Here is a 21,582-nt window from a genome sequence, read left to right as displayed (position 1 = left end):
ACTTGCACTGCAAGGAGGGTCTGAGTTCCAGAACCCCCATTAAAAAGAAAAGTGGACATTATGGTTTATAGCCCTAGTTCTGAGAAGTCAGAGATAGATGTGTCCCTTGGAGCCCACTGGCCAGCCAGCCTAATAGAATCTTAGAGTAGACACCAGTGAGAGACTCTATCTCATAAAAACTAGGTCTACTATATGTGAGAAATACACTTGAGGTTGTCTTTTGGTCTCACATGCATATGTACACATTTGTATGTGCATCAGAACCCTTAGGCAAATGTGTGCATGTAAACACACACACACACACACACACACACACACACACACACACACACACACACACACACACACACACAAGGAAAGGAAGGATACATGCAACTCTGACATGCCTTACTTGTGAAAAAAAATGTAATCCATTTTGTATTAACCATGACAATTCTCAGTAAGCTTTATAACTCTCAAGGTGTGGTAAAATTCAGAAATAGTTTCTGCCCAATGTTAAAATCTGTATAATAGAAGAGAGAAAAGTTATATTTAAAATTAATTTCGGTTATGACAAGTGATTGCAATCATTGAAGGACTCTGACAAAGGAAAGACTTAATGTCTTGGAAGCTCCCTCAAAGTGTTCACCTCACTCACTGTGGGCTGTGTGTGGCTGAGAAGAACTCTAATTGTTCTCCAACACATCCTCACAAACACATTTACATCATGAGACTTTTTTTCTGGCAATTTTATTTTGGGGTTAATCAGCATGAACTTTGTAGATGATGATGTATTGTTACAATTTTTAAAAATTGGGCATGCCTACAAGTGAATTACATACATCCCAAGATTAGATAGATAGATATACAGATATAGATATATACTTTTATATAGTGCAATTCTTCATTTATTGGAAAGAAGCAGTCTTGTAATTCATTGGCCAAAGTGACTGAAACCTGCTTCTATGCATTGGAACTGCTTGTAAAGTCCCACGGTGGCATTTCTTCTGCCCTGCACTATGATGTGGAGGAATGAACTGCTCATACCAATGTGCTGGATGGAAATGTTGGGGGCACAGCTTCATCCTGTTTCTTTTTCCCCTTGCAGACTTTTATAGTATTGAACAAAGGGAAAGCAATCTTCCGTTTCAACGCCACACCTGCTTTGTACATGCTGTCCCCCTTCAGTCCTCTAAGAAGAATATCTATTAAGATTTTAGTGCATTCATATCCTTTCCAAAGCCTAGCTTAAGTAGGATACTGGGTTTGCTCCTGTACTCAGACCTAGATATGGGCTCTTCTGCACCTTAAAAGATCTTTATGGATTCCAATATAAGTTATTCTCAAAAGAGAATGAGAGGGTGGTCTTGTTAGTATTTTAGAATATGTTAATTTTATTCAAAGCACAAAAAATAATCTATGCATCCATCTTGATTATTTTCTAAAGAAAAGTTGTTTGCATTTCAAACAATGTCATCATCAGCTCTTCCTTTTGTGGTGTCCCACATTCCTTGACTGGCAGCTACCTTATTCAGCATGCTAATCATGTGCACAATTCTGACCAACTGTATATTCATGACCATGAGCAACCCTCCAGAATGGACCAAAAATGTAGAGTAAGTGTGCATTAGTATATTTTAAAGCAGAGTTAAATGACTGTTTTCATGCTTTCTTTTTCCTAATAGAAATTGAGAAGTTAAATGAATCTAAAAAACAATGTAGTTTATCTTCTTGGGCATACAATTTACTTTCAGTTCTTTCTTTCTTTTGTGTTAACTCAGTGGGAATATGTTTGAATCATTATATATTACCGAGTTTTTGAAGAGTGAACTTATCATATTCCCTTTCATGTTCATAAACACAATAAGTATCTCATGTTAGTGACTATATTGTTCTTAGTCACTCTATTGGGATTGTCTAGTCAGATCTAATACCTATGTTCTCAGTCTTTTCAGTACTTGTGTCTTCTTTGAGTGTCTCTGATAAGAACATTTTAAGAGTTTCTGGGAATCACTTGTGTAGTATATTCTGTGAGGTGGCTTCCAGGAGATGCCTTCCTTTGATTAATCAGGGGTAATAAATGTAAAGATTTTAATGAGATGTTATACATTTCACAACTAACATTTCAATGTATTCTTTACTTCAGATATACTTTTACTGGGATATATACTTTTGAATCACTCATAAAAATCCTTGCAAGAGGCTTTTGCGTGGGAGAATTCACCTTCCTCCGTGACCCTTGGAACTGGCTGGATTTTATAGTCATTGTTTTTGCGTAAGTACTCTCAATTTTTTGAAATGGAAATTTTATGAAGGTCTCAGAATAGTATTCCAGTAAAAACAACTTTTGGAGCCTGATTGTTCTTGCATACATTAACTATATTTAAAGGTAAATGGACTTGTATAAAAACTACTTATTCACATTTTTTTTTTCAGAAAGTGCTTTCCACACAAAACATGTTTAATGTAAACATTATCTTTCTTCCTGCTCTGGACTTGAACTGGCATGTATTATATGAGTAGGCATACAATATTAATTAGGTACACCTTTTTCTTAAGGTTTTGTTTAAAAGCTAAAATTTGAGTGAGAAGCACTCATAAGACCTCTGATTGTAAGCACAGTGCCTGCATTCATGAGCTAGTAAGTCTATTAAAACAAAAAGTTAAATATTCTTAACCGAGTTGTCATCACACACTGTTCTTGCATATACACCATAGTCTACTTTAAGTATAATTTTTCAGTTATTCATATCTTTTTGCAAATACATGTGTCAGAAATCTTTTTCAAAATCTCAACCCTAGATAATTTCCTCTGTTATCTTGGATTATACAAGTAATCAAAGTCTACCTGAGACTTTTTGACAATTCAGAAGGGTCTTGGATTTCTAGTCTCAGACTCCCTCATCCCTACCCACCTCCTTACTTATCAGGTTTCCTCCAATAGAGAAGCTGTAGCTCTGTTGTCTCCTGTGGATAAGAAAATGGAAATATGGGTACTCTTCTCATGGCTCCCCATTCTCTGTTGTTATAATCATGTATCACAAAGTTCATCATTTTTAAGTATGCAATTCAGTGTTTTCTAGTATAATTGCAAATTGTACAGCCACCACTACTATCTAAATTGAGAATATTTTACTTCAAAAAGAAATCTTTCACTGATTATTAGTCTCCTCTTAATACATACTCTTGGAAATACTACATTGCTTTTACTCTATAGAAACTACTAATGCTGGGCATTCCATTTGAAACAAATGTGCTGTGTTTGACTTATTTTACTTAGTATAGTGCTTTCAATATTTTGTAGGAGATTAAAACTCTGTATTACTATACTAAGCCGATAACATGACTATTTAAGCATATGAACCACATTAAAATACAATATTTGTACCTTTGTCAAATAATTCAAATCATATACATTAGGATAAATTAGGATAGGAAAAGACTTGCCAGACTACATATAGAAAATACTTTGAGTAACAGCACGGGTAAGTATTAAGACTCTACCTAGATTCTGAATAACTCTGATTTAATCCTACAGGTATTTAACAGAATTTGTAAACCTAGGCAATGTTTCAGCTCTTCGAACTTTCAGAGTCTTGAGAGCTTTGAAAACTATTTCTGTTATCCCAGGTAAGATTGGTGTGGAGCATTAGGCCACTCAACTCCAGCTGTTTGGGAGTTTTCCTTGTCTGTGTGTGTGTTGTCACTGTGTTTGTGTATAAACTCCCCTATTACAGATATGTGACAGAGTTTGTGGACCTGGGCAATGTCTCAGCGTTGAGAACGTTCAGAGTTCTCCGAGCATTGAAAACAATATCAGTCATTCCAGGTGAGAGTGGAGTTAAACACAGGGGCTGATTTTGATCTTTTGGAGAAAAGAATTTCCTTTTGTAATTCAAACCAAATTGCATTTCTTCGGTTTTTGTATTGCAATCTTTATTAAAAAGTCAGCCCTTGAGTTTAACCAGCTGCATGGGTCTTGGAGAAGGCAGATGACCACTTGGCTCACATCTCCACTTGAAATTTTTCCTCCTGACAAAGGGTTAATCTTCCACTTTTCCAGGAAGGAAAATTTCAACTAATCAGAACTTCATGTAATTAAGAAGATAAGAAATATAAGCATGAGGGCATTGCATGATACTGTTCTATCTCTTTCAACAAACTGTTTCTTACTTGAAAATTGGTTCAGTATATGTTGCCACTGTGTGCTTCTATTCAGTTTCTTACATTTTTAGTGTCATTATGCAGAGGTGGTTTTTTTGACCAACGTTTACTGAATTAGCAGTTACAAAAATTATATTTGTAAGCATGGCTATGGTTTCAGCAACCACCACACTTAACTAATGAATCTGATGATTCTTTGGGAATATTTTATTAGTTTTAACCACTCGTTGTAGTTAATAGAAGCAAATTGCGCAGATCCACACATTTGAACCAGAAGACTACTCTGGTTTCAATTATTTAAGGCCATTGACTTGACATAATGCATGCATTTCTAGTAAGGCTTATGTATTGATTTGTTTCTCATTCAGACCCTTTATGTCATTTTGAATGCACTTGTTCCCCCTACATTTTAAGGACTGAAGACCATCGTGGGGGCCCTGATCCAGTCAGTGAAGAAGTTGTCTGACGTCATGATCCTCACTGTGTTCTGTCTCAGTGTCTTTGCATTAATTGGACTCCAGCTGTTCATGGGCAACTTAAAGCATAAATGTTTCAGGAAGGAACTTGAAGAGAATGAAACATTAGACAGCATCATGAATACCGTTGAGAGTGAAGAAGAACTGAAAAGTAAGAACGCCCCTATAGTTGCTGTCGGGTAGAAATAACACCAAAAACTCAACTCTCTTTTAACAGTGCATGGGTGCCTGAATTATAATTATCTTTTTTTTTTGGAGGGGGGGGTCACCTTTCCTGGATCTCACTCTGTAGACCAGGCTGGCCTTGAACTCACAGAGATCCACCTGCCTCTTCCTCCAGAGTGCTGGGATTAAAGGCGAGCCCAGCTAATTATTTTGAAGGTATTCAAATACACAATAAAAACTTGTCAGTATGTGAACTGTTATCATGTTAGAAGTGATAGTATAAGTCTCTCTATTCCTTAGCTTTCTATTGATTCTGTGTGTAGGAAGCTGGGTTAGTTTCATAACAAATTTCTATAAAATGAAGATTCAAGTTGCTAGGGAATAATAATAACTCACATTAACCATTGTGTCTATATGTGTGTAACATGGATTTTATTTTAGTATCATTTATATAAAAACACCAAGATTAACTATATAATGTAATATGTAATGCAATTCTATTTTGTATTTAGATTATACTTAGAATTATAATTTTTATAGCTAAATTAATGGCAACAATTATAAAACTATCACTATTAAGATAGTTGTCTGTTGATAATATTTATGTAGGTTTTTATCAAACAAAGCAACTTAGTTTTATCAACACCATTCTGATAATAATGGTATTTTATCAACACCATTCTTATAAATAATGATAAATTTGACAAGCTTTGTAGCTATTCCTGAAAGTACCCTTTTATGATTGAAGGCTTCAGCAAAGACTAATTCAGAGGAGTCTCCCCATTAGTACAAGAAGATGATCCGCACATAATCTCAGAATTCTGCTGGACACAGAAGCTTTTTCTAGACATCTCATAACACACACAGTACACATTCTCTAAATAATTTCTCCTTAGAGCATTTTTCACAGGAGCTGATGAACAAGAAGCAATAATAAAGTCAGGGCTGTGTCATCTTGATGCCAGGATAGTGTCTGTGCAACATTACCTAATTAACTTAGGACATAAAATTACCTGAGCTCAGGGTAAGGCAGAAAACAAGAAGCCTTACCAGCTTTTATGCTTTGCCAAAAAGACATTGGAATTTCCTTAGATAGCAGGGAATTTACTTTTTACTTTTTCTAGATGATGTTCAATTCTCAACTGGTGAAGTAAAAGCAAACGAAGCCTATCTGAGATAGTGGAAGAGCATAAGTAAACAAGCAGTGCAGATGGGTGGATGGGAAGAAATCTACAAGTCCCACAGGAAACTTCATTACTACCACAGTTTGTTACGAATTATCACTTTTCTTCTCTTTATCATTCTATAATTTTCCAGTTTCTGATTTTTCAATATCTTCACTTTTCAATTTATAGAAAATATTATTTCTTTATTTCTTTGCTATAGAAGTGATGAATACAATAAATAATTGTCCACACTTACATTATTTTTTAAAGTTTAATTTACAATTCTTATCTAAATTTAACTTCTTTAAGACGTGTGCCATTACCATGCCTTTTTTTCTGAGTCTTAGCCTATTCAGAGTTCATAGCTTGAATGTCTTTCAGACCTTGGTTAGAAGAAAATCTTCAAACATATTTTTATTAGACTTATTCAGGAATCCAGCTGACTCAAGAAGAGATTCAGACATCTCAGTTCATCAATTAGGCAGGCACAGTTTACAGAAAGAAAGAGGTCAGGACTTAGAGAAACTGCTTAGGGTTTACAGGTCATCATTTACCTCACATGGGCAGTGGAGATGAGTTGATGTCTGGCTGCTGTGATTGGTTAAGACGTAGCTGCTTGTTGTAAGGGTGAATTTTATAATAGTTTATTTCTGTACATTTGGTTGCAGTTCTTTGTGAATGGAGATACTATTAAGCCAAATTTAATTTAACACTTTCCCCCTTTTAGTTAACTGCTAAGTTTTCAGTTTAAATCATGGGCACTGATGCCTCTTTCTGTCACCATGCAGACATGATTGGTTGACCTTAATTGGGATTCAGAATTCCCAATACCTGGTCACCTTAATATTCCTTTCTGAACTCATTGTTTGTTCATTATTTTTACTATAGTGAGATCATTTGGTTTGTCACTGATCACTGCATAGAGGCAATCAAGACTTTTGAGAGAATATAGTACATAAAGGAAATTATTTTTTGTCTATAATGAAATAGTACCAAGGCATTGCATATTATGTAACAGAAGTTCCCATAACCTATCAGAACCAAATGTACAAAAATGACCCAAAGGTAGACTACTTTTAAAGATTAGTTTGCTTTTATATTTCTTATATTTCTCATATCTCCTATTTATTACTCATTTATATACTTATTTTTATAATCTGGAGATTGAACCCAGGACCTCACATATGTTAGGTAAAAGCACTATCCACTGAGTTATATCCCCAGGTACACTGTTTTCTTTACCTTGAAAGTGAAGTTCTACCATTCCAAATATATTTATTGAAGTGTTGTAGATGTTAGTAACTTGCTTACCAACATGTAGTGCAAATCAATCTTGTTACTTAAAGAAGTTTTCTAGACAAGTATGACCTTTACAGTAGTGCTATGTATTGTAGCCAATAATGGAGACACTAATCATGAATGTATTTATATGTCTGCTCAGCTAGGGAAGAAATGTTCCATGTAAATATATCCATTTAGAGTATTATATGCCTACTGGTAAATTTTAGATGAATACACTAATGCTCAGTTGCCAATTGGCTATGTATTGACAGCTATATTGGTAGAATTCAGTATCTATATTGGCCACTCACTGAAATAAAAAGTGGTTCATGGATGTGATGGAATGATAATCATACCACTAAATCCTCTAAAGATAAACTATAGCCAGGAAAGGTACAACACATTTTTCCCTGGATGATGACATTGGAAGTTACCAGCAAGATAGCCTGACATTCATCAAGGTTCCACTACTGAATCATGGCATGGCTGCAGGTTACCAACAATAAAGAAATTAAGGATATGCACTTGCTTTAGACTTTCCATTTTGATGTTATATTATTCAATTTCTGATATAATTTAACTACAAAATCATCTACAGGTTTTGATTACTATTATATTTAATTTAAGAATCCAAATACGCGATTCTGAAAACCTGACCCTAAAGAGAAGACAACATTTGGAATTTGAACAATTTTCTTCATATTTCCTACTTTCAATTTTTAAAATTATTTTTCTCTACTATGAAGTAGACAAGCCACACAGTGAAAAGATTTTAAGAACGGAAACAAGTCTTAGTATGAATTAGGAAGCTATTCAAGATGTCCATACTTAATATCAGATTTATTTTAATTTAAATATTTTTTATTTTCTCCATTAGGCACACAACAATGTTTGTCTGACTAGATAACACTCATCATCTGATGTGGATCTAATGGCATATCTTAGCAATTTTAGTGCTGCACATCCAAGCTAGTATGAAAACATGAAAGGGCTTTTATTGATATTTCATTAATTATTTTGCTTGATGTTGAGGTATTAGTTTTATAAAGTATAATAATATCATCATCATTAGAGCTAAAGAATTTATATCTGTCTAATCAATTGAATGGCAAATGCTCTTGTACCTTGGAAATTTGTGTGATTTCTAAAACACATTTTAATAATGTAGACATAGAGACTGAACTAAAAGTGAGCCTGGAATTACCTATTACCTTACAGCACTACTCGGGTACTTTACAAATCAAGCCAATCCTTTGATTTTCTTTATATAAGGACAGACACATTGTGACTAATGAGCCTTTCTCTCGAAAAAAAGCAAAATAAAATTGAAATTAAAAATAATAAGTGAATGAATGATAATACATCACAATTCCAAGGAAGTACAATTACTTTCACTTTGTGAGCCAGTATAGATTGTAAAAGTCGATTCAGTTTTTAGAAAAACATAGTATAAGTAATTCCCTTATAATCTTAGCCATCTTTATCACACATAAAATTTCTTACAAGGTCTATTTTGTATGAGACCCCTATGACTTAATAGTCCTTTAGCTATTTGTATTTTACTATTATTATTTCTCAGTTTGAAATGACTAGCCATGTTACTACAAGACAAAGTTTACACTCTTATTCCCATAACAGAATAAAACATCCCTACACAGTCAAGCTTTATTTTTCTCTTGAGATTAAAATTTAATGTGGCCATATAGTCAAGTATTGTTTAAAAGACATTAGATAGTACTTTTAAAAAGTTAAACTATGTGAGAAGTGAATTTAAACAAAATATAAGTGTTAATGTACGATTACTGAACTAATACCAAGAAAATAGAAAACCTTTTTTTTCATTGTGAAGATTAAAAATGAAAGCAACGTGTCTGTAGTAGAGTGAAATACATTATGCTTGCTCAGTTCTGAAAGCCTTACTCAGATTCTTTACAAACTCACACACACCACAGAAGGCTGATAAGGAAGCGGAAGTGCCTTCTCAAAAAGGATCAAAGACAAAGCCTAAGGCAGAATTATTTATTATATAAGGATAGAACAGAAATAAGTATACACACTTTTTCAATGTTATGAATTTCAAATGACCTATTATAATAGAGCTTAATGTATGTTTGTCTAAATATTATAAAAAGCAACTAGGTATCAAATATTAAAGATAATTAAACTCCAAGCAACAACGTTCTTTAATATTCTCTTTCTGCGAAGAAGCTACTTGGTTGGCACTCACTAAAGCATATCAGAACAGCTGGGTATAGAGGTATAGCCAAGCCTATAATCGCAGCATTTAGGAGGCAGAAGCAGAAGGATTACCTCAGACTCAATGCCATCTGGTCCATATACTGAGTTCCAGGCCAGTCAGGGCTACCTTAAACCAACCAACCAACCAACCCACTCACCCCACAGACAAAAAACCCAAACAGGTGGTGTTACATGACTACCATATTGGCACTTGGGAGATACAGACAAAAAGATCAGGAGTTCAAGATTATCTTCAGGGAGACAGAGTTCTAGGCCACCCTGAGCTACATATGACCCTGACTCAAAAGCCAAAACCAAATCAGACCCTTAAAGCCAAAACAAAAATTTTAAAAAATAGACATACAAATCAGGAAATACATTTACTGCACAGAAAACAAATACGAAGTTTACAAAAGTTGACAATTATCATACTGAAATGGCACTGAGAACCTTAAGGCAAAAACACTAGAACAAAACTTCTTTGGAACAATATGTAAAGCTATGTCTTCACTTTCTAAAAATCACCTTTAGCACTACATACGTTTAGTGCTTAAGGCCATCACACAAATATAAAACAATCACATAAAACACATGTCTGTTTCATTTACAGCTGAGCACTCAATAGTCACTTACTCTTTGTGAAATGTTCACTATTTTAACAACATGGAAGCCATCAAACTTGCTCATGAGAAAATTTTCCCCGGGGGTATGAAAGTCATACTGGGGGAATTTTAAAGATGACTGAGAAGGCAGGAAGAGAAAGAATGGCATGCATAGGCAGTTAAGCTCTAAAGGGTATCTAAATAAGGGGGCATGGCTCCCATGTCCCCTGTGGGTTTTGATAGGGATTTTGTCCTAGAGATAGAAATGAGTGGGAGGTGACATACGGATATTGAGGATGGATTAATACAGGAGAGATAGGGAGAAGTCTTTGAGAAAGTGAGAAAGAAGAGGGCAGAGACATCTCCACTGAAGATAGAGAAAATAAAAAGTGGTAGGCTGTAGAGTCAGTGGAAGTATGATTAAGTTCAAACTCAGTGGCTGTTCATTCCTCCAGGGATGTAGAAAATGGAATGGCAAGCTGAGAAGTATACAGCAAAAGGAAGAGGGGCATTTGTGAAGCGTTTTGAGGAAAAACGAACCATAGGATCAAATTAGGGATTGAATGACAAGTCTATTTTGAATGTTAATTTGATAAAGAAGTTCACTTATTTGAAATGTAAATGTTCACTAGCCATGAGAATTTCTCCTCTAAAATTTAATCATTTGGGAGCAAGTTTGGAAAATGGGTACTTGTATAGGTTGGAATTTTGCTAGGTTACTTCAAGAAGCAGGGAGATGCATAGAAGTGAAATATTACTAAAGGAAGGTGTTAATGCACATTCGTAGATTTAAGCTGGACAAATGTAAGAGTACTGGCTAGAAGCTGGGCGGTGGTGGTGCATGCCTTTAATCCCAGCACTCGGGAGGCAAAGCCAGGCGGATCTTTGTGAGTTCGAGGCCAGCCTGGTCTACAGAGTGAGATCTAGGAAAGGCACAAAGCTACACAGAGAAACCCTGTCTCAAAAAACAACAAACAAACAAACAAACAAAAAAGAGTACTTGCTAGAACTGATGCAACAAGGAGATTAGCATTCCTGAGGAGATGGCTAATAAAGCAGCCCCACAGGAGTCCTGAACACTAGCCTTCAAATGCTTTCATGGTCCTGTAGAAAAACAGCCTTGGTGGCTCATGACTTTAATCCCAGCATTTAGGAGGCAGAGGCAGGCAGATCTCTGAATTCAAGGCCAGCCTGGCTTGCAGGACAACTAGAGCTGTTATACAGAGAAACCCTATCTTGAAAAACCAAAAAGAAAAAAAGAAAGAGGAAGGAAGGAAGTAAAGAAAGAAAGAGACAGACAGACAGACAAACAGACAATGTCAGGAGAATTTTCAAAATGTATCAAATACGCAAACTCACTCCATAAAAAATAGAATTTATAGATGTTCCTGGATACCACTCACTCACTATCTATGTTGATGTTCATCAAATACCCTTTGCTGCTGCAGATGAACATAAACCCTGTGTAATTCTGAGCTAAGTTTCCAGTAACTCCTGAGCTGTATAATCACAAGTTAAAGTAAGATTTTTTTTTTTTTAGTCTTATGTCTAAGAAGTTAGCCATTTAAGAGTCTTTGGGGTAACCCATAGCCTTTGGCTTTACTACTAGCAGGGTGTTTTCTGTCCTCATATACATCTTTCATGGTACATCAGTATCTCACAGAACACAGGGTATCATGTGTGATACTTTCCCAGCATGGTCTTCTGCTTAGTTTTCTCAGAATTGTATTACAGACTGTGGCTTGGGAAATACAGACTTTGTCCCCAAAGTCCCATGCCCCGTGCTGTGGCTACTGCAGTCTTTCTGAGCAAGAACAATTAGACGCAACCACAGAATTATCTTTTTCTGTCCTGCTCCACCAGTCATGAAACTAACAAAATATTTGTTCTAGATTGTTAATTTGACAAATTCATTATTTCCATTTTTGTAATTTTCTACTGTTTCCCCATGTGAACTTTAGTGGAAAGTTAGGGATTCTCTCACCACCACCCATAATATTAGGAATCATATTGCATTCATTTTATTGCGAAAATAATTGACTTATAAAATCCCTTTTCAAAATGTAGAATTGTGTTTTGCTGTTGTTCTTGTTGTTTTTCTACATCCACAGAGTCACACAATCATCACTACTCTCTGATTTAAAATTTTTCCAGCTCTTCAAAAAGAAACACATTGCTCATTAGTGGTCACTTCTTGTTCTAAACACTATTTACTAATTCCACTTACCTATTCTGTGTATTTAATACAAGCAAAAAAATAAACAACTGTGGCTTTGTGTATCTGACTTCTTTTACTACAACAATGTTTCAAAGTTCTTCCACATTGTGTATATTAATTACATGTTTCCTTTTACTGTGAAATTATATTAAATTTTACAGTATTTTACCTAATACAGTATTTTTCTAAATTCACTAGTTGGTAGACATTTCTGCTGTTTGTTAGATTTGTCATCACTGTGACCAAATATCTGAAGCACAACCTAAGGAAAGGATTTATTGGGCTCATGGCTTCAGATGTCTCAGCTATGGTCCTTAATTATAAAGACTCTAAGCTGAGGGTGGTGCAGAACATCACAGCTGCAGAATCATACTGGTCAGAGAGGCTCAACTCTTAACTGCCAGGAAGGAACTAATCCATAACAGGAAGTGGAGGGGGGAGAGATAAAACAAAGCAGATTTCCAACCCCAATGACTTACTTTCTCCAAACAAGCATCACAGGCCATAATGATACCCCCTTTCTACAGTCAGTTCAAGATTTTAGTCCTTGAATGGATTAAACCAATCATTAGGTCAGAACCTCATTATCTAATTGTCTTTGGAAACACTTTACCACACACAAAGAAATGTACTTAATTTTATAAACACCCTTCATCACATAGTAGTGTAATGAACATGAAGCATTTTTATGTACATATGTCTTCCCTTTTTTGACCCAGACCAAATCTCATGTATCCCAGACTGGCACTGAATTCACCATAAAAATGACTTTGCTCTTCTGATCCCCCTAACTCTACCTCTTAAGTACTGGGATTATAGGTATGACCCAACATACTTAGTTTATGCAGTGTTGTGTATCAGACTTAGGGCTCCATGTGTGCTGGACAAGCATTCTACCCACCAAGCTATATTCACAAGTCCTGGGACTATAATTTCAATTCTCAGTGTGTAACTAGTGGTTGAGTTAATGAGTCATTGTTATATCAGTTAATATCACTTTCAAAATCATTTATTTTAGATTGTACACAATGGCCACTTTCTCTTTCCAGCCTATTTCTCCTTTCATTTAGATATTAAAATTATATTCTGTTGGGGCCAATTAGCCTACAAATTCAATGGCTACTTAGGAAGGATTGTAATCACAAGAGCAGAGTGAGCTAGTTTCGTTGCTAAGCCTTTCATCATGCCTGCTGAATTAAATAGAAGCCTGGTAGTATGAGTATTCAGATAGCCCTAGAACCTTTTCCAGTGATTCAGCTCCTCAATGACTGCTAAATATTCAGTGTTAGTTTCATGGATAACCATCAGGTAATCTTACCTCAGTAAAATGTCATGTAGGTTTATGTGTGGAAAAGTGACATCAAGAGCCAGATGTAGTAGCCCATGTCTATAACCTCTACATTTAGGAGACAGATGTTAGAGGATCAGTGTTTGAAACAAGATTGGGCTACATAGAGTTTTATGTAAACCTGGGATACATGGCAAAAACCTTATATTAAAACCACAAAGTAAATAAATAATTGTGTATAAAAGGGATAGAAAATTGGATCTTGCCTTGACTATCTTTGTGTTGCTAGATCATCATCACTGAAGCATAGAATTTTTCTTTCAAAGCTATTTATTAAGTCTCACTAAGTAAGATGTTTTCCAGTTTTGCTTGTAAATCAAGAAGCTGGTGTATGAGCCAGTTGGTTAATCTCCTTTGAAATTAAATGATAGTAGTGCTTATCATTCAATGACTAGTATGTCCTTCAGTACTAGTATGTATTGTTATTCCTTTATCTGCAAACCTTATATGGATCATTGAAGAATGCCATAGGTATTTCTAACTATAACTCACAAATGCAGTAGCTAAAGCAGTTAGGTAATTTAATTGCATAGGAAGCAGTTGAAATAATACCCAAGTATAAGAATATTCAACTTCAAAGTATTAATTCCATTATTACTACAAAAGTCCCATAATCACATTTTGTTGTTGTTGTTGTTGAACTGAGACATCTGGGAATTTGAGTCCTTTAAAAAATAAAAGTGGAATTATATGCATGTATGGAAATGTCATAGTGGAGTTTATTATTTTATAAAATTAATACACAGTAATAAAAAAGTGCTAGTATTTGGAAGTGATGATTTAAGCTTCTTTAGTACTTTATGTAATTTGAAAGACTGAGTTGCCTTCCAATCATAGCAGTAAGTCTTAAAACTGAATGATGAAGAAAACAGGAAATACTTTACCACAAAAAATGGGTACAAAGTGTACCAGGAGAGGTCTAAGGTGGAAAATGAGAGTTGATGTCATTATTAAATTCTCAACATTTGAAACTTCTCAAGTCTTGTAGATACTGATTGGTGAGTGAATAAGAAGATAATTTTGTAAAATAAATTGTATCCATTTGCGGTATTGCATAATTGATGCTTTTGCTTCAGATGTAGTACTTTGGGACTCAATTTAGAATCCTTTCTTTGTCTCCTCCTTTCCCCTCCTCGTCCCTCCCTTCCCCTCATCTCCCCTCATTTTTCCTCCTCAGCTTCACCTTCTCTCCAACAAACTTTCATAAAACCTACAGTCTTGAATACAATTTTTTTTATATAATTATCAAAAACTTAATGTGTCTTTCCAGATCCCCATCTTAGTCGTGGATGTTGTCTCATCACACCCTCTGTCTTACACACAGTTCACCTGTCCCCATCAATAGTTGCTACCTACTGAATTCCATGACTTCTTCATATCTAAGTTTTCCTGGGCCTGTTACTACGTCCATGTTTACTCTTCTATCAGCACATTGCTGACAGGGCGATCGAGATGGTGTTTCAAAACATTGGAGAATGGCTTCTTTGTCAAATGCCACCCACTTAGATTTTTCTGGACACAGTTTTTTTTATTGTTTTAGTATATTTTTGTTAGAGCAGTTATAATTCTACTTACTTTTTTAAAGGTATGAGTAAATCAGTTTAAATTTTTTTAAAAAGTCCTGAAGGTTTCAGCTGAAGGTTTTGGTCCATGGTTGCTTAGCTTTGTTGTTTCTGAGTCTTAGGTAAGGCAGAGCATTAAGATAATGAGCACGACTAAAGAGACTGCTCATCTCATGGTCACCAGGAGGCAGAAAGAGAAAGGAGAAGATGGAGGAAGGGACCAGGGACAAAATTCGTCTTTCAAAGGAATATCCCCCAGCGACTTACATGCTTGTTCCAACTCTGCCTGACCTTCATAGTCTCTGTTGCCTCTCAAAACCCCCTTAAGATTGTTTCCATAACGCATTAATCCATTCATGACTTTAGAGCTATTTTGATTCAATCACTAGCATCCCAAAGGCACTAACTAACTCTGATTTTGTGCACTGAAGAACAAACCTTCAACAAGAGAGCCTTGATGGCAACAATGAAGACTGAAATCAGCCACTATCTGAAATTACTGCCCATATTATTTACTTGTTAATTCTTTTCCTACATCCATGTGCACCAGATAAAGGAAACTCCCCAAACCTAGTGGTTTTGTTTATCGTTTTTGTCTTCATAATCATTCACTGGCCCATAAAATGTTATAAGTAGATACTTTATAAATAATATATGAGAATATAAAAGCAAATGAATGCTCACTACCAGGGATCAGATATAGATGTTTGCATACATGTCTATATTCATTAACTTACTTACCATAGGACTCTTATAGCTTACATCCTGTAATGCTATACTGTTCAAATTCTTCCTAAACAGAATATTTTTATTACTTGGAGGGATCCAAAGATGCTCTCCTCTGTGGCTTCAGCACAGATTCTGGGTATGTAATGATTGCTTTGCTTTCAGTTTAAATGTTGCAAAATAAAAATCTCATGCTCAGTTAGTTTGCTAATGAGCACTTTTGAACCTATATTAAAGTTTTCATAAATTTCATGGTATTGGTTTTGCTCATTTTATCTAACAATGAACAGAGATTTTAAAATGTTCATAGTTTGTGCATATGCTGGAAAGCAAGATGGATCTTGAGGTAAGGCTTGAATCAAAACAAAATAGCAGTCATGGGAACCTTGGGATATACAAGAATTACTTCCTAAAAGCCTATTAAAAATTGGTTGGGTAGTTTAAGGCCTTTCTTCTTGGAAAAAAGAATAACAAAATCAATATCTCTTTCCACCTCAAAGTTTTCCATTGCCTAATTCAGTATGACTCATAGGTAACCAAGTATACTGCTCTGATCAATATACTTAGGATCCTATGGAGTAGGGTATAGGTATTTTGAGAACTTTCTGTTTATGCAAACACCATTTTGATTTCTCCATATACCACTTTCAGTTTGCAAGGGAGCTTTGTTCCTGCTCTGTTTCCCATAGAGAAATCTCTTGGGGCTCTGAAAACTCTACCAGCCTCAGAATCAACAGTGTTGCTCACAGTGTTCCTCTAAGAAGGCTAAAAACCCATCTGCTGGTTTAGCAAGTAAAAAGGTTTAAAGCCACAAATCTTATGAGTACTCACAAATGTTGTATCATGGCTGTTTCTGGATTTAATTCACTCCAAAAATAACTTTCAAAGAAGCCATTTTACCAGAGGCCTTCATGGCCAACCCCATTTATTTGAGTGGATGACTGTGTATGTTGCTTATGCAATCTATCACTTACTAAATGGTTCCATGGGCAGGGAGTGGGTTAATCATGTTATTTAAATTCAAAGTCAATCTTAAGTATTTGAGTTGTGTTATTTTTGCTATTTCCACTGGAAGAACGTGCACCTTTGAGAATTTGAGTAATTTGGCAAAATGGTCAACAAGTAAATAGTAGAATGGGATGCAATGCCCATTCTTTCTGATACCCGATTACATGCTCTTAGTTATTATACAATACTGAGCTTAATGTTCTGCTATGGTGCTCCTTAGCTACATGCTGAACATATTCTGACCTCTAATTCCCGTTTTCATCTGCAGTCAGTGTCCAGAAGGGTACAACTGTGTGAAAGCTGGCAGAAACCCTGATTACGGCTACACGAGCTTTGACACATTCAGCTGGGCCTTCTTGGCCTTGTTTCGGCTGATGACACAAGACTACTGGGAGAACCTTTACCAACAGGTGGGTGTCAACAGGAACACACACCTCTGAAGGCCGGCAACGTCCAGTGGACATTGTTTCCTGCATTGTAAGCGACGGGAGTTGCTGTCGTCTTCACTTTGTACTGTGGACAGTATGGGAATCCCTGAGGTGCATTTCTCAAGTTAGAGATAATTTATCCTGCTTGTACTAGAACATATTGTTCCTAAATCAGAAATAATTTTCTTCTCTCTTCTGAGAAATGTTCATTTTTAGGTCTTCCTTAGTATATTACCCCATAGAGTCTGGCATAGAGCAGAGAACATCACAGTCCTGCCCACACACACACACACACACACACACACCAAAGGGAATGATAGTTTATTTAAAAAACAAAAACAACAAACAAAACAAAATAACAACAACAACAGCAAAAAAAAGGCACCACACTGATCATGATGACCAGCATATACATAATGGCTTTTCTCTTGGGTATTTTTAGATACTGAAGTGTTTCAGTAGGAGTATTTAATTGTAAATAAAGGTTCAGCCCTGAAGTCTGGTGGGCACCGTATAGGAGAGTCTTGCAGGCATGTGAAGGAAGTGGTGAGGATGAAGAGGCAGTTCAAGAAACTGTGACGTGATTCTTGAGTTTGAAGTTACCAGACTTCAGTGCTGAACCTTTATTTAAAATTAAATACTCAGTTCTTCTCCAAACTGTGGTGATATTTTGTTGTAACATAATAATATTTGCCTGAAGATCAGAGGACAGAACAAGCCATTAGATTAAACATAGATGTCAGACAATGGTGGCACACACCTTTAATTCTAGCACCCGGAAGACTGAGATCCAGAGATCCATCTGGATCTCTGAGTTCAAAGCCACCCCAGATTATGAGAAATTGATTCAGTCTAGGAGAGAAACAGAGCCAGGCAGTGGTGGCACACACCTTTAATCCCAGCACTTGAGATCTCATGCCTTTGCTACCGGTATTTGGAAAGCACACACACCATTAATCCCAGCACTAGGAAGGAAGTGATAGGGCTGGGCAGAGAAAGGTATACAAGATGTGAAGTGACAGGAACTAGAGCCTTTTTGGCTAGACCTCTTTCAGCTGAGGATTCAGAGACATTCAGTCAGGATTCATGGAGTTGATGAGGTGAGAAGCAGCTATGGCTTGTTTCTTTGTCTCTCTGATCTTTCAGCATTTACCCCAACATCTGGCTCCAGGTTTTTCATTATAATACCATTTAAACTTCAAACAGCACCAAACTTTTCTCTCCCTTGTTAATTACTTCCTCCTCTGGACTTCATGACTCTTTAAATATTCCTCAGCTTATAACGTCAACCTGCTCTACTGTTCATTCACATCACCATCTACTCTAGAATGGATGTGAGGCATTTGCCATATGGGCTCTATATGTTTATTATCTTCTCAGTACCTAATCCCAAAAGGGAAGTGGTTAAAATGATAAATCTATTATTCCACATAGCCATGAATTTCCTTTCTCAGAACTGCTACAGGTACTTCTTTTGGCCTCTTTTGTGAATATTATAAATGTTATAAAAATTGTATAAAATATCTTTTGTAGGAAAATGAAAGTAATAGAAATAATGCAGGGGTAAAAACAGAGTCTAAGAATGTTTTATTGCTGGGCTCACATGGCCCTCTTCATCCTCCAGATGGATGAAGACCACCATAGCTCTCCCCAGGCTTTATAAATATAGACAAGGAGTTTATCTTAACTCAAAATTAAGGTCCTGTAAATAAAAATACTGACACATCATTTTACAAAGGGAAGTCAAAAGATGGCCATATTTTAGTCGAGAAATGGAAGTTAGACTTTTCACACACTGGTAGTAACCTTTGTAGAAAGTTAATGAAAATCAAAATAAATGTTTCCATTAGCCCAATAATTCCACTTCTAGAAATTTATTCTAGAGAAAAACAATAACAACAGAGTGATAGAACCTGGAATTGAGTAACTGAACATTAGGGATTTCAGAGGTAGACAAATTTCACTCCTATCGCTGTACTATTTTGAATTAATCTAAGAATGAAGTACAGAAGATAAGCTGCATTTAAAAATTAGTAATGGTGATACTAGGTAAAAATAAATATCCCTGAGATCAATAGATAAATTCAATCGATAGGGCAGTCTGTCTGCATCAAAGTTTAAAATGATACTCCATGCTTTAAAAAGGAAAGAATAGGATTTTAACAATAAAAGGGCCTGTTTCAAAAAGTTAAAAGACAGCATGGAAGCTAAAGTTACCAGTAATTTCAAAAATGTGGAAAACAAGGGATTGTTATATTATCATACATAATGAAAAATCAAACCTTAGTGCTAGTCCAATACATTGCTATAACTTTTATAACAATAAATGAAGTTTAATACTTATTTTTTTCAAATATATTATTTTCATTTATATTTCTATAAGATGAAATTATACAAAATATCTGATTTGCATGTTCTTTATATACCAGGCACAAGGAAAAAACTTAGTAAAATATTTGTGTTATTAAAATAACCATGTCCCTCCACATCCCCAGACCCTGCGTGCTGCTGGCAAAACCTACATGATTTTCTTTGTCGTGGTGATTTTTCTGGGCTCCTTTTACCTGATAAACTTGATCCTGGCTGTGGTAGCCATGGCGTACGAGGAACAGAACCAGGCCAACATTGAAGAAGCTAAACAGAAAGAATTAGAATTTCAGCAGATGTTAGACCGACTCAAAAAAGAGCAGGAAGAAGCTGAGGTAAGTAATTGTCATTACAAATATAAAGGCAAAAAAGAGACAAAGGTCCTTTCCATGTCAACTCTCCTGATTTCTGTAGACTGCCCTTGATATTAGCAGAAAAGCCAAGAAACAATTCCTGTTGGCTGTGTAAATCACATTCTCTTGTTTCTAATGTGCTTAGAAGGAATGAGTTCTAAACAGAGTTAGAACTGACACCTCCCAAAATAATCTCCCAGTTTCATAACATATGTTTTGAGACACTGCTTATAATTCTACCACTCAGAATGTGTCAGCATGACAGTTTTGAAGAATATAAGAATTGTGTACATTTTCAGCAATAATAGCTTTTCCTTAGCAATTTCATACACAGATGGTACATTCTGATTATTGCCACCCTAACCCTCTCTTAGTTTCCTCTCACCTGATTACCCTGCAAGTATCCCACTCTACAAGTCCCTTTCCCACAGCCAGGTCTTTTTTTTTTTTTTTTTGTAATGCACTGAATTTCAAACCAGGGCTGTCTGTGTCCACAGATTTGCTGCTCCTCACTTGAGCCTCCTGAGCTAATCAGTGGATACAATACTGAAGACCACGTCTACCTCTCCTCCAGAATGTATCAGTAGCTCATTAGTCAGCAGGGAGGGTAGGGCCACATGGGCCCTCGAAATATATAATTGAATGGTGAAAGTCCTGGTTTTGTGCAAGCCCACTGCTGGCAGCCTCTGCTGCTCTGATGTCATTGGTTGTGTCCTTCTTACATCACAAAATTTCGGCTCTCTTATTCCTGTCCCCATTTTGGCATTGTTCCCAGAGCCTTGCAGAGAGTGATATGAATGTCATTTTTTGAGGGATGTCCACTCAGCTGTCACTTATTTTTTGTGTTTTGAGAAGTCATGAAACCCTTCATTCACCACCTTTCACTGCCAAGAGAAGTTTCTCTGGTTAAGACTGAGAATGACATTTGCTGATAGAAATAAACATAGCTGTTTAGGAAGCAGCTTGTCACCATGTCAATTTAGCTAATTAGCATCAGTATGCTCCCACATAGGGTTGAAGACCTCCTCAGTCATGGGTTTTTAACTTAGTTGATAGTACCAGGCATTGATTCTATCTATGTGACCCTCATAATTGTCCGAAAATGTAACTGTAACAAATAAGTTTCTTAATTTTTGCTAATGTGATAAACTTTCAGATTCAGACAGCCACACTAAGGATTGTGACCACTTACAAGTAAAGCACAGTGCCTGATAATCTTCTCAGCAAAGGCGTACTTACATGGAAAAGGTTGGGGGAACCTGTACAGAGACAGATAATCTCAAATGTTTAGTAAAAGCTTTAAAACCTATCAGGCGATTTGGTATAGTCTCTTGAATGACTCTGGCATTAGCCCAGACCAATAATCTGTGATGTGGAGAAACTCTGATGCATAAATATGTGTAGTTCAGCATTTTAATAATGTTAAAATTCAGAAATATAACCCATTTCAAAACGTCCAAAATCATGTAATGGGATTACCATATCTTTGTGTCTTGACATT

General features: G+C 35.9%; 1 protein-coding gene and 1 long non-coding RNA gene across 2 annotated transcripts in view; one reads left to right on the top strand and one right to left on the bottom strand.

The window, feature by feature from the left end:
* The window catches only part of Scn9a (sodium voltage-gated channel alpha subunit 9), a 149,366-nt gene that overhangs the window by 62,733 nt on the left and 65,051 nt on the right, over positions 1-21,582 (top strand). Inside the window, exons 3-10 of the mRNA XM_036183639.1 lie at positions 1,088-1,206; positions 1,506-1,595; positions 2,126-2,254; positions 3,518-3,609; positions 4,558-4,770; positions 16,001-16,064; positions 17,202-17,343; positions 19,857-20,063. Coding sequence (XP_036039532.1) covers positions 1,088-1,206; positions 1,506-1,595; positions 2,126-2,254; positions 3,518-3,609; positions 4,558-4,770; positions 16,001-16,064; positions 17,202-17,343; positions 19,857-20,063 — 1,056 coding nt within the window. The remainder of the gene's footprint in view (positions 1-1,087; positions 1,207-1,505; positions 1,596-2,125; positions 2,255-3,517; positions 3,610-4,557; positions 4,771-16,000; positions 16,065-17,201; positions 17,344-19,856; positions 20,064-21,582) is intronic.
* LOC118581484 overlaps positions 1-21,582 on the bottom strand; it is a 146,161-nt gene that overhangs the window by 102,657 nt on the left and 21,922 nt on the right. Inside the window, exon 3 of the long non-coding RNA XR_004944697.1 lies at positions 19,926-19,995. This is a non-coding gene — a long non-coding RNA (uncharacterized LOC118581484). The remainder of the gene's footprint in view (positions 1-19,925; positions 19,996-21,582) is intronic.

Source organism: Onychomys torridus, chromosome 4 (genome assembly GCF_903995425.1).
Source record: "Onychomys torridus chromosome 4, mOncTor1.1, whole genome shotgun sequence".
Classification (NCBI taxonomy): domain Eukaryota; kingdom Metazoa; phylum Chordata; class Mammalia; order Rodentia; family Cricetidae; genus Onychomys; species Onychomys torridus.
The sequence above is the reverse complement of the archived record's forward strand: the minus strand, read 5'-3'. Positions and strand labels throughout refer to the sequence as shown.